Consider the following 13,699-nt stretch of genomic DNA (forward strand, 5'->3'; position numbering starts at 1 on the left):
AGGGATGAAGACGAATATGGGAGAGACAGCAGAGGCATAGAAACTGAGATGTAGTGACAATCATGATGCACGTAGTTGAAAACAAATTTAAGGAGATGTGAGTTAAACAACACTGAAGTGAAAGGAGTGCAGCGAGGGACGGAGAGACAGCTGAAGACAGAGGAAGAGGAGGGGGAGGTAAATGAACAGAGACATTGTTAGGAGGTTAGTGAAGAGGAAACAGAGCAGAGATGGCAGGCTGTGTGTTTATGTTTACATTAGAAGCAGACAGCACAGACTACTTAAACTACTTAACATTAAGAGAGCGGGAAAGTGACAGAAAGAAGAAAGAGGGTGTTTTGTTTCTCCTGGTCCTGACAACATGAATCGTTTAATAGACTTTAAAGCACTTACAGCAAGGTCAAAGCACCTGGAAAAAAGACAGGGTGCTTTGTTTACAGACAGGCAAACACATCTTTCTGCTGGAGAATGAGATGTCTGATGATTTCCTGTTTGATATGTGCTGTACATTTTGATCATATCTATTTTTTAGTCTTTGTTAGACTTTGACATAATCTGATAAAAGTGATGCAGATGTTCATTTGTTCTAGAAAATGAAAGGAAGGCACACACTTTAAGTGTTTATCTTTTTTCCAAACTGCACTGAGGGATCCGGTGTGTAGAGATGGGTACCTTTCACATTTGAAACAATACAGTACCAATGCCTAGTACCTGGCAATCCATATCAGTACTCACAGCTCACAATTTTCTGGACTTTTGTTTGTGTTTATGTGGTAATAAATATCAATTTGTTTAATAATAAAATCTCCAAGTTTCTCAATTTAACATATCTATTTCTTAACATATAAACTTGCAATGCTGTGTTCATGTCCAGCATGAAAAATACCCTACTCTTCCACTTCCTCACAATCACAAGGATGCGTTTAGGTACTAAGACATGGAACCATTTGATTTTATGTGAATTGATGCTTGATACTAAAGACAGAACTCAGTCAGCACCTATAAAAGTCCCTAATTTGGTACCCATCCCTTCTCTTGTGTGCCTCTTTAAATCCTAAAGCATCATCTAAAAACCAATAAATGACACTGACATAGTAAGTGTGACTCCTGACTGCTTCCAATCAAAGATAAAATAGTTTTGGATTTGTCATTATAGTTTAGTTTTAGTTAGATTTGACATTTTTTTCCCATTATAGTTTAGTTTTAATTAGTTTTAGAGCAGGCATTCTAGTTTTTATTCAGTTTTAATTTTTGCTTAAAGGCTTAGTTTTAGTTTAGTTTTAGTTTAGCTTTAGTTTTTTCATACCTTATTAACCAGGTGCAGGATTCAAAAAGGTAAGAGTAAATATTTTGTAATACAGTTTAATTTCCAGTTCAACATAGTGCCTTAAATATAAGAAAATAATATAAACTTAATATAAAAATATAAACATAAATTATTTAAAATAATGTTAACATGAATTAAATAAAAATAATAAAAACATAAATGATAAAAACAACATAATATGAGCTTTAATAATTAGGAACTTGGACTCTGTAACAATAAAGGCAGACTCACATGAAATTAAACTATTACAGATGTTCTGATTCATTGCTCCACTACGTTTTGTCGCAGCACAGCACACAGCCAGTCAGTGCAGTAAACAAGCACGTCCCAGTACGTTGCTGTGATGGTGCCGTACAGCGCTGACAACTGCCGAAAACTGTCGTAAAATTGTTTGGGAAAATGTGTCAGATTAATTTAAATCCTAAAGACTATTAATATTGTCAAAAACTATAACTAAGGATATTTTGTCTATAATTTTGGTTAGTTACAGTTAGTTTTGTGAACACAAGATACAGTTTTAGTTTACTTATCGTTTTTGTTTTCTTTTCTAGTTTTTATTAGTTTGAATTATCTGCAATGTATTTTAAATTGTAGTTTTCCTTTTTAGTTTCGTTTTAGTTAACTATTATAACCTTGCTTCCAATGCTTTAGTTTTATTAATTAGTTTAAATCTGATATTTCATCGTGTACTGGTTTTGATGCAGCATCAGTTTCACTGTGTACAGCATGAGTGTTTTATAGCACAAATTATGAAGTGATCACAATTCCAGCTCAGCTCTGTAGATCACACACTGATTTAAAAAACACAATATGTCTTTTAATCTCAACAGAACTAGGACACCAACACATGCAGCAACAACTCAGTGAGAAACGTAAAAAGCATCCTGCCTGAACTCAAACAGCACCAAATGTTTAACAGCTGGTGGACAGTATACCTCATCTTCATCATCCTCATTTCCGGGACCAAAAGGTCAAAACGTTGTATAGAACTGCATCTGTACACTGACTCTTCCTCACCTCTGTGTTTATGGTATGGGGGTTGTGTGGTGTTATCGAAAAGGCTCAGAGTGAGAGAAGGGTATAAAGAGGGTGAGATGAGGGTGGGAGGTCGATGAGGACACACAGGTCAGACCCTGACGTCCACGCAGCAGCTTAGACAAAAGAGCTGGCAGAGCAGCAGAGATCACTGAGGACACGCCGTCACCCAGCAGAACAGAACAACATAATCACTCCCTGCTGAGAGCTCAGTAAACAGACAGGTTCATACACACTGCATGCTACACAGCAGCACAGTGTGCACTCACACTCATACACACCCCGCACTGCACAACAAACATACATGTACAAAAATCCATGTGAACATGGATGCACACACCTTTCAGCTCCTCTGGCTCCCTGAGAACAAACTGTAAATGGAGCTCTGTTATACACACTTTCATAATATCTTATGCATATGAGTCTATTCACACACACACCCACACACACACACACACACACACACACACACACAGAGTCCCTTCAGATCATACAGATGTCAAGGAGTTTTCCCTGGCCTGAAGGGCTCAGAAACATGCAACAAGAAACAATAAACATCTATTCCAAAGCGCAAACTAAACCTCAGAGGTTAAAGTGTTGTTGTTATGTACTGGGAAATAATGTAATGTTTACATCCCTCTCAGTACTTAGTAAATACAATGTTGTTCCCTTACTTGCCCTACCCAGGAGACTGAATCAGTCTTTAAAACCTTTGATAAATCCATTCAAAGTGTGTTTCAGTTTCAATGACTGAACTCCACTTTACAGTATATATCCATCCATCGATCCATCTATATATCTGGTCCGTTTGGTTAAAGGCCCATTCTGTGATCATAATATCAACATACCAGCTGTCACACCAGCAAAATTCAAAAATAAGTGTTGACCATGTAACATAATATGTAAGACCTTTTCAATAAGTCGTCTTGTTTTCCAAGTGGAAGTTCCACATTATTTCCTTCATTTTTTTGTAAATCAATTCTCATCCTGATTTTTCCTTCAAAAAAAGAAAATTGCTGTTTTTTTTTTTGTTTTTTTTTTAATTGAGAGATCAACTCTCATTTGGATTTGACTCATTATGAGGAGAAATTCACATCTTTGCACATCCTTCATGTCTCAGCATGAATAATTGTGTTTATTTCTATTGCCATTTTGCTCTTTTCTCTCTAAGGCACCATGTGGTGGTTGTTCATTAATTCATCTCCTCCTTCAGCCTCCCTCCCTGCAGTCCTTCTCCTTCCCTCTGGAAAACAATCCCCCACTCCCTCCCTGAGTTTTCCCCACTTTACTCCATCACTTTGATTTAGTTCTCCAATACCCATCACCTGCCCAAAACCGCTTTATCCACTTCTGCTGGCGTCCATGCCTCTGATCTGTTGGCCTCATAGGCCTCACATCAGCAGGTTGGGGTTCACAGTGAAAGTGGGTATGAGGGAGTGCTTCAGTGGGACAACGTGTTAGAGCATCGGTCTGTTTTTTTATCAAACAGTAATCTTTCATGTCACTGTCTAAACCTCAATGCTCAAACCTCTGACTGTGCATTCATGTGAAATTTTGTTCTGTTTAGCTAAAAAACTTTTCTCAAAATATTTTTTTAATCAAAATTCTTTCCTACTTTTTGGTTTCATTTGTGGTTGAAACAGCTACAGGAAATCAATACACCTCATGAAGGGTTTTACAGATACAGTGAAAGCTGGTCAGGGGGAACTTGGCTGAAAAAAAAAAACTCAAAGGAAGTTTAAAGTTGAAATGTGTAAAACATCTGTTATTTAAGCCTCTGAGAAGAACTGTAATGACAGAAAAAAAAATCTAAATTACCAAATATAAGAGTTTTGTTTTTCCTCAAAATTATACCTGAAAATGTGAGCTTGTTTTTTTTTTTTTTTTGGGTGACATTACACAGCGTTACTTATCTGTAAAGCAAGAGTAACACTCACAGTGAAAAAAGCAAAACAAGTTCACCAAAAACTAATGCAAGGTTATAATGCTTAAAAAAACAGTTATCAGTGCCACAAAGACAACAAACTGCTGTCAAACAGTCAGAGGGAGAGTGTAAGATCCAGAGACGGGAGGCCCAAACATTATTTTGAAATCTGAGTATGTTACAGAAAAATCTATCAAAGATTTGCCCATCAGCTACAGGTTATTTCATTTTTTAAAATTTCAATTACACAAATGATAACATTTTACTCAAATCAAATGTGAAAATTAGACTTCAAGACAGTCTGTACGTTGCTTTTTCACTACTTCCAAATGTTTTCTTTTCTTCCTAAAGTCTGTCTCTAAAAAACAGGGTAGCTCTATATTTGTACCAGTAAGGTTGCTGTGATGCTTTTTATGAGCCACAAAAGCAAACGAGAGCAATGGCAACAAGACTACCACTTTTCTATACCGTCGCTTTAAAAGCGTGAAACCATTGTGAGGGGATAGGTGTCAGACCAGATGACTTGCAGAATGCTTAATAAACATCCTTTTTACAACTTTACTGTAAATATCTTCAGTGAGTAATATGTTTGACTGTTAATACACCACAGGTTGAGTCTCTCTACATATATACAGGTCAAGATCAGGACGCTCAAATCAACACAAACAGAAGGTTCCTTACAGGTGCTCAAACAATAAGAGGAGTAGATTTTTTTCCAGAAAAACTTCCAGAAAAGCTAACAGAATTTTTTAAACTGAAAAAAATTTCGTTGAATGCAGACAGATCTTTTTTTCTTGTTTATCCATCCATTCCTTCATCCACTTGGTCAGTTCCCAGAAAGCAACCACCCAGGTCCACTTCTTTTCATTCTCATCATTCTTATGATAAGGAAACTGTTCTGATGTTTGCTTCACACACACTTCAGATATCTGCCTCAAACCATCATATGAGAGTGCTTCATGACAAACATGAGGAAAAAAGAACAGCAGAATAACTATGTTCACTGCTGTGTCAAAGTGGAGCTCATAACATTTTGCATTTATTTCTAGGCAAAGTGTTACAGCAGCTACACATGTTAAAGGGTCATTTTGAAAAGCATCAGACACAGTAAAACAAGAGAGAGATTTCCATCCATCATGCCCCTTTTTCTCCCCAATGTTCTTCTTCTCCCCCTCCTGCCCTCCATCCGGCCTTGCTGAGTCTACCCAGACAGTCCTCCCGTCATCCGCCTGTGGACTCTGTCACAGGGGTCACAGTAGAGTCCCAACGATTGGCTACTGTGTTGGACGCAGCGCAAACTCAGAGTTCATTAGGGATAGACCAAGACAGGGGTATGTGTTTGTATGTGTGTGTTTGAGCGAATGTGTGTGTGTGTGTGAGGCAGGGGGGTTTTTCAGACAGGCAGATCACCGGTCGCGCACAAACATACCCGCACACCCCTTGAACAAAAACAATGCTGTCTCACATTGGCAATTATGCCAGCACATCCAGGCCTACTCCAGAGTTATTACACAATCATTTTTCCCGCAAAGGTGAAACATTTACTTTGCTTTGTAGGGAAATAATAACAAGTGACAAGGCTGATAATGAATAAAACACAGGGGGAACAATTTGACTAAATCTTGCTCCAATCATGCCCATCAGTATGTGTGTGTGTGAGAGCGAGCGTGTGTGTGTGTGTGTGTGTGAGTGAGTGTGTGAAGGCGACAGGGAGAGTGTTGGGGGGGTTGTTCCCTAGACAGATTAGGGGGTCCAGCCAGCCCTCATATTTTGTCTAGTAGTGTCGTCGGCTGGGGCTCATCCGATTACAAAGCCAACCTCAACACTCTCTCAAACACACACACACACACACACACAATCTAAAGACAAAGGCATATACATCCAAAGACATACACTATGCAAATGGGAGGAGACAATTATATTCCCACCACCCACATACACGAACAGACATAAACACACGACATGATGCGCCATCTTCCATTTCAGTTCCTAAATGCAACAGACACAAAGACACTCTAATCCTTACATAATCCCCTTCTGCTACCAAACACCAAACTCTGGTCATATCAAACTCTCTCTCCCACACACACAGCAGCCTGACAAATCCATAAGTACTTGAAAAATGTGTGCTTCTTATTGGAACGAACACTTCACACCCAAAAGTCTGAACGAACTCATCTAAACTCATATTTTATCCTTGCTCCAGTGCCCGAGGTTCATACTTTTGTTCCAGTGGCATTAAAACAAATGCTTCATCTCAGCAGAGACAGTTTGACGGAGTCAAAACAGGATCTGCTGAGAGACAACAAACTGTCTGACAATGTTCAGCTCCCAAACTTTTTCGATGGGCTCCTTCACCCCTTATGGACACAGCAACAAAGCAATAGAGACATCTAGTGGTGAGCTCAGAGTGCTGCAGGAAGTAAGGAACGTAAGTTCACAGTGAGACATAGGAGACAAATTCATGAGTTTTAACAGCTTCATGTAGTTTTCCCTTTCAAGATGACTAAAAGAGGGATTGGTTGTTCAAACCTCTGAAGGTAAAATAGCTGGTTATTTCACATGCTTTTTGTGCAATTTTTCCCTGTCCTGTGCCTTTCTGCCTGTATGGGCCACTTTGTATGTGTTTCTTTCTGCTTTTTGTCACCTGCTCAATCACCACAATAGGGGCATAAGGTATATAAATAAGAAAAGAACTCAAACATAATTTCATACTACACTTTATGGCCTCTTAGAAGCCTGTTATTAAAAAAATATGCAATGTTTAGCAAGGTGTTTGACAGTGTGATCACAATATGAAGAGCAATGATTGAAAAACGATAACATATGAGCTTCAATTCTTGGTTTAAAGAAAACCAGTTGATTCCAAAATCAACCTGAAAAGCAGACATTGCTTTACAACTAAATCTGCACCAACTGATCTCAGGGAGCTGGTGGCTAGTCTGAGGTTGCTGTATGACTAGTTAATCCAGGTCTCCATCCAGCAAGGAAAATTAACCCATCCAGCGCCCACACATAACTGAAGCTTTCAAACTATTTAATAAAAATTTATAATTTAAGAATTTCATATCAAAGTTTTCTCGTTTCACTCTGGTTCCTTGAACTCAATGCTATAAGAACATTTTAATAGCTAGACGATGTGATTGACATCAACTACTTTATGTGACGTCTCTTTAAAAAAATGGAAAAGTTGTTTAGGGAGAGGAAAATGATATTACAAAAGTAACATGCAGTTGTTACAAACAGACTTTCATCTGGACATGTTTAGACATAATATGAATATTACTACTAAGCATGGATAAAAAAAATAAGTAAGTAGCATAAATAAACTGTTGTCTCCAGAACTTGTAAAATGTATAAATAAACAGATTAAAACAGAAACACATGCTTGTCATTGTAACCTACCTAATTTGTATGTCAGCACATAAAGGACTGTCCAAGGGGTGCCAGGCACAGCCAGTAGCTTCCTCCACACCCGCCATGGCCTCATAGCTTCTGCACCCTGCCCTGCTCTCCTGCTGCCGTCTGCCTGCTGGCCCCTCACAGCCTCATCATCTAATACAGGGGCCCCCCACACAAACAGAGCCACACCTGCATACACGAATGTCAGCAGCATGAACATCCAGCTCCATCCAGCCACGTCGATCACGGCCAGCAGCCCGCCTCCTGCAAACACTGATCCAGCTTTATACCCCACGACTTGTGCTGTGTTTCCCAGCCCCAGTTCACCACGACCCTTTAGCAACCCCACTGCAGCCCCGTCTACAGCGATATCCTGGACCGAGGCCAAGGTGTTCATGGCCAACAGGGTTCCTGCTACCCCCCAGATATGTGCTTCTGGGGCCAGGGCAGCACTGGTGAGGCATGTCAGTGCCAGCCCAGAAACTGTCCCCACCAGCCAGCGGCGTTTGGAGCTGACACGATCCACCAAGGGGGCCCATAGCACCTTGAGGACCCAGGGAAAGTAGAGGATCTTGGTGAATCCAATGCGGGTGAGGGAGTGACCAGCTCCACGCAGGTAGACAGGAAGCAGGGAAGACTGGAGACCATAAGGGATGCCTTGGACAAAGTACAGCAGGCCCAGGAAGACCAGTTTGTCATTCATGATCTACTTCCAAAGTATACCCTCTTTATCTGAGCAGACACTGCAGCGATCCATTGGTCAGGTCATGTTCACTGCTTTGGGTATGGGGGAGCACTTTACATGGACTTGCTGATCCAGATGAACTGGTCGACCTGAAACAAGAAGAAAGCAGGTTCAGTTCTAATTGCGTTGAATAATTGAACTCGCAACATAAAATTCATGACGAATCAAAACTGGTGTAGCTCTTTCGCACAGCCTTAAAAGGATGTTGGTGTAGTTCTGCTGCTGCTGTTTTACTGCTTTCTGCGCCCAGATCAGTTACAGGCAACGTTAACCTGGCTAACATTAGCGTCTCAAAGTCAAATGATTTATGCTCATAAAAGTGGCAGATTTTTAACATGAGCAAGTGTGGTTTCATCATTAATATACATCAAACACAAACATGACTTTGGACCACTGATATTCTGCTGACAGTGAAAACAGTTAAGTTTGTTGCCAATCGAACTGACGATAAGACGTTAGCTCGCTAGCCTGCTGTCATGCTATTATTGATGAACAGTTAGCGTTAAAACACATTCTTTACGCATGACAATATAACTCAGGGTTGTGTTACCATCTTAAATTGAGTACAGTATCGGTTATGAGATAAATACTGTCGCATACTGACATAAAAGTTGGTTAATTAGCCCCGTGCAAGCAAACCGGTGGTGGTGCTCCGCTTGTTTGTAGTCAGTCTGAGTGAACCATGAGGTTGCCAGGTTCCGTGACAGCATCCCCCTTCTGCAGCTAGCAAACCAAGCTCTCTTCAGCTACTTGCGGATAAACTTTTTTTTTTTTTTTTTTTTCATTTTTTAAAGAGAAAATAAATCAGAAATTTTCGACTTATTACATTAAAACCCTCATACTCTTACTTAAGATAATATTTGATGCAAATGTAATGAAGAATTCATTCAAAAAGACTGCATGACATAATTGATTTAAAATGCAAAAGAGCCTTACTAAGACACAACACTTTCTTGAGTATTTAACAGCTTCACTGTTGTGAGCTTGGTTTATGATGAAAGCTTTCCGGAGAATGAACATTGAGGCAGAAACGCTCCAATTCAGGATCGATGACCTACTATACAGGATTGCTCCTCTTCGACTGATTACGCCTGTCAAGTATTGTAAATCAACAATAATAGAAACACAGCAACAGGTTCCGCTTCCTTTGGGGTACTAGGTCGTTCGGGGTGCTTACAGACCACAGACTGTATAAAACAGACATGCAGAACTCCTGAATCTGCCACTCCTGGCATAACAGGTTGTAGTTCTGTGTCGACAGAGAGATGCTCAGCTCTGCCTCCAACACCACTGGACTACTCCCGAAGGCGTCACTGATCGCTGTCTTGTTGCTCCTCCGTTATTCTAGGTAAGTTCAGAGTCCCCATCTGTAGAGAACTGATTTGTTTCCACATACACAAACAAGATAAACTCAACAGGTGAAAGACATCAGCTCGCGATGAGTGTGGCGTTTTCATACGTTCAATGAATCAACATTCTCCTCAGTAAAATGAATGACAAACGCGAAACTGCTCGGCTGCTGAAACTTTATTGACAGCTCACGTTAACCGTCTCTGTGCCCTTGCGCATGCGTAGTCTTGCTTTTCAAAACAGGCAATCTTTATTTAAATCACTTCACGTGATAATTAGTATAGTTAAAAAAAACCACTTCGATTTCAAACATAGACTGTAAAAAAAATTTCAAATTAATTGATTTCAAATCACGCAGCAGAATAAGCGCTTGTGACGTAGGCTCACTGACTGTGACGACTCAATAGGATTCTACTGTGTACTCGAACAAACTACCCAGTTGGTATATTAGTCACTCAAGTTCCCAACGAGAGCCAATGCAGAGGCAAGTTCCCAGGCAGAGGTATGGACTGAGAAACTGAATTTTAATTATCAGGTCGAATTTGAAAGGCATGAACTTAATGGTTTGAAATTGAATTTATTTTCTTTAAAATTGTAAATGTACTTGAAAATTCAACTCTTAAGATTCAGATTTAGACGACTTCATTTATCCAACATGGGGCAATTTGTGTGCAGCAGCTTGTACAAGACAGATACACAAACTCAAACAAAGACGAGTTGTGATAAAAGCAGCATAACAACAGTAAAAAAACACAAGGAGTTAAAAGTTAAGAACAAAAATAAGACTAAAGGAGATGGCACTGGGCAAGTTAAGTCTTGCTGTTTTGCACCATTTACTTTCGACCAGATTTTAACAATCCTTGTCTGACTGTTTCTGTCTTTAACAGAGAGCCTACTCTATTCCTTAAAGATTCACAGAAAACCTCTTCGCATCAGCTTCCAAATTCTGTTTAAGTCCTTACAGTCCCTTACTGAAGTCTTCTTACAGGAAAACGACTACAGTATACATCAAAAGAAAACAGAATTTAACTAATGTTAGAAGCAGAAAGGGTGGCCGGTGGGTTTCAGACGGTTTGCAAAAGCTACAACATTGATGCAAAAGCATTAACACAAATGAAAATGCCACAACACAACGCAACGGAAGTACAGCCACAACAGAGGTCCAAAGAGTTATCTAAACAGACAGAAAAGTTGTGAAAGTAGCTGATTAGCTTTTTTTTTAACCTCATCTATGATAAGCATAGCTTCGTAGGGGTCTCACCTGGTGAGATCCTTCATAGAACATCTACTTCTATATTTACTGGTCATCTAATATTAAGCTTTATGAATCAGTCATGAAATAACTGTATTATTAGTGCTATATTTATCATAGCTGAAGTTAAAAAAGAAAACAGTTATTAACTTACTTTCACAACTTTTGTGTGTCTGTTTGGAAAACTGTCCTCTTAACTTCCATTGGGTTGTGGCTTTTGCATTTGACTTTTGGTGTTTGCATTTGTGCTGAGGTGTCCGCCTTTGTGTTGTGGTGGGTTTTTTTGTGTTGTTGCTTTTGCATTTCTGTTGTTGGTTTTGCAAATTGTCTGACACCCACCAGCCACCATAAGCAGATCTGAAAGGATTTCTGTTCATCTGTGCTCCGTTTCTCTTTATGGGATAATGTAATGGTTGTGAACTGAAATTAATTGTGAAACTAAATCTGAATTTTGCTATCTAAAATTGATTTTTTTTATTTATGACTTTAAGAACTAATGAATTTTCAAGTACCTTGAATACAAATTCATTCAATTTTGTTTCTTGTGGCACAAATCTCAGCCCATACAGAGGTAAGTTTCAAGGCAAAGGTAAGTTCCCAAAGAGCACTTCTTTAAAAAAAAAAAAAAAAAAAAAAAATTGAAAACACATCAAAAGACAGAAAAAAGGGAAATAAAGAAAAAAATACAACAAAACAATTCTTACTAAACAATTGAAAAATTAGAAAAAATGAAAAAAAACACATAAAAAACAACATAATGACACCATCATGAAAGAGATAAAAACATCCCAAATTTAAAACAATGACAAGATGTAACAACGTAAAACTAGATTCTTAATGAACAATAAAAAGATAGGAAAACCAAAAAGAACAACAACCAACTTAAAAAAAACATTGAATAAGAGGGGGAAAACACATTAAATCAAAAACCAAAATAATACATTCAACAAGACAATTCTATATGAACAATCCAAAAATATGAACCAATTTTAAAAGAAAAATGTAAAAACCAAATCAATGACACCATCAAAAAGAGCCACAATCAAAACAATAATTAAATATAACAACATGAACCTTAACAATTCTTAATTAATGATCAAGAAATAAGAAAACTAAAAAAGACTATGTAAACAACTTTAGAAAAGTATCAAAAAAGAGAAAATAAATGTATAAAAAGAAAACAAAGTAAAAACATTAACAGAAAACAAATTCCAACAAAAAAAATCTAACTTAGAAAAGAGAAACACAAAAATGAACTTAATGACACTATAGAAAAAGATGAAACAAGGGAGCCAAAATCAAAGTAATAACAGAAAAAAAACATCAAACTTAAAAACTCTTAATGAGCAACTTAAAAAATAAGACAAGTCAAAGAAACTGTAAGACGGACTTTAAAAATCATTTAAAAAATTGTAATCAAAAGAATGAAACAACAAAATCAAAAAATTGTGTGAAAATGGCTTCTTAATTAACAATAAAAAAAGATAAAACACAGTGAAAAACTCACTTAATGAGACCATCAAAAAGAGGAAAAAAGGAGCAAAAATCAAAACAATTACAAAGTATAACAACATCAAACTTAAAAGTCTTAATGAACAGTAAAAAGAAAACTCAAAAAAAACTTGTTAACCAACTTTAAGAGGCTTCAAAAGAGAGAAAAAATTTGAAAAAAAAAAAAAGCAGGAAAGATAGCATTCAACAAAACATTCTTACTGAACAACAAAAAAAACCTTCCATCACTAAAGAGAAGAAAGATCAAAAAGATTCAAAACAGATAAATTTTTAAAAATACCTGTAAAAAAAACTACTTAATGACACGGTCATAAAAGAGATAAAAAGATCCAAAATCAAAACAATAGGAAAACTTAAAAAAAAAAAAAAAATCTACAAGCAACTTAAAAAAAAATCAAAAAAGGAAAAAAAAAATGTTGAAAATAAATAAATAAATAAAATAATTTTTATAACAATTTCAAAAAATAACACACAACCATTCTTACTTTACAATCATAAAAAGAGAAAAAAAAACGAAAAAAAAAAAAAAAACTTGATGACACCATCACAAAAGAGATAAAAGATCCAAAATCAAAACAATGACAAAATGTCACAACATGAAACTAAATTCTTGATATACTCGCCAGCTCATAAAAAAAAAAAACGAAAAAAAACCTACTACTACTACAACTTATGTAAAAACCATTTGAAAAAAGGGGAAAAAAACAAATAAAATCAAAAACAAAAATTAGCATAGAACGAAACAATTCCTTGTTAACAAACCAAAAAAAGAACAAAGGTAAAAAACAAAACCTAATAATTAACTTAATGACAGCATCAAAAAGAGGAAGAAATAGAGCCAGAATCAAAATACTGATAAAATATTACATTATAAACCTTCATAATTCTTAATAAACAATAAAAGAATTAGGAAACTAAAAAAAAAATGATAACCAACAAAAAAGAAAAACAGTAAAAAAAAAAAGGGAAACAACAAAACAAGCATAATAAAAACAGTTTAAAAAATCACAAAAAACAAACAATACTTACTTAACAATACCAAAATTTGAAAACTAAACAAAAATGAAAAAAACGACTAAAAAAATCATCATGAAAGAGATAAAGAGACTAAAATCAAAATAATAAAAAAAAAAAACAATCAAAAAAAAAATA

The 13,699-nt window shown here is 36.9% G+C and overlaps 1 protein-coding gene across 1 annotated transcript in view; it reads right to left on the reverse strand.

Annotated features, from left to right (window-relative positions):
- The window catches only part of mfsd3 (major facilitator superfamily domain containing 3), a 29,964-nt gene extending 20,816 nt beyond the window's left edge, over nt 1–9,148 (reverse strand). Inside the window, exons 1-2 of the mRNA XM_074670400.1 lie at nt 9,038–9,148; nt 7,692–8,522 (exon numbers count right to left, since the gene is read on the reverse strand). Coding sequence (XP_074526501.1) covers nt 7,692–8,391 — 700 coding nt within the window. The 5' untranslated portion in view covers nt 8,392–8,522; nt 9,038–9,148. The remainder of the gene's footprint in view (nt 1–7,691; nt 8,523–9,037) is intronic.
- Nucleotides 9,149–13,699: the final 4,551 nt, after the last annotated feature.

This window comes from Halichoeres trimaculatus, unplaced genomic scaffold (genome assembly GCF_033239565.1).
Source record: "Halichoeres trimaculatus isolate MK-OKI-2021-1 unplaced genomic scaffold, fHalTri1.1 fHalTri1_scaffold_5, whole genome shotgun sequence".
Classification (NCBI taxonomy): Eukaryota; Metazoa; Chordata; class Actinopteri; order Labriformes; family Labridae; genus Halichoeres; species Halichoeres trimaculatus.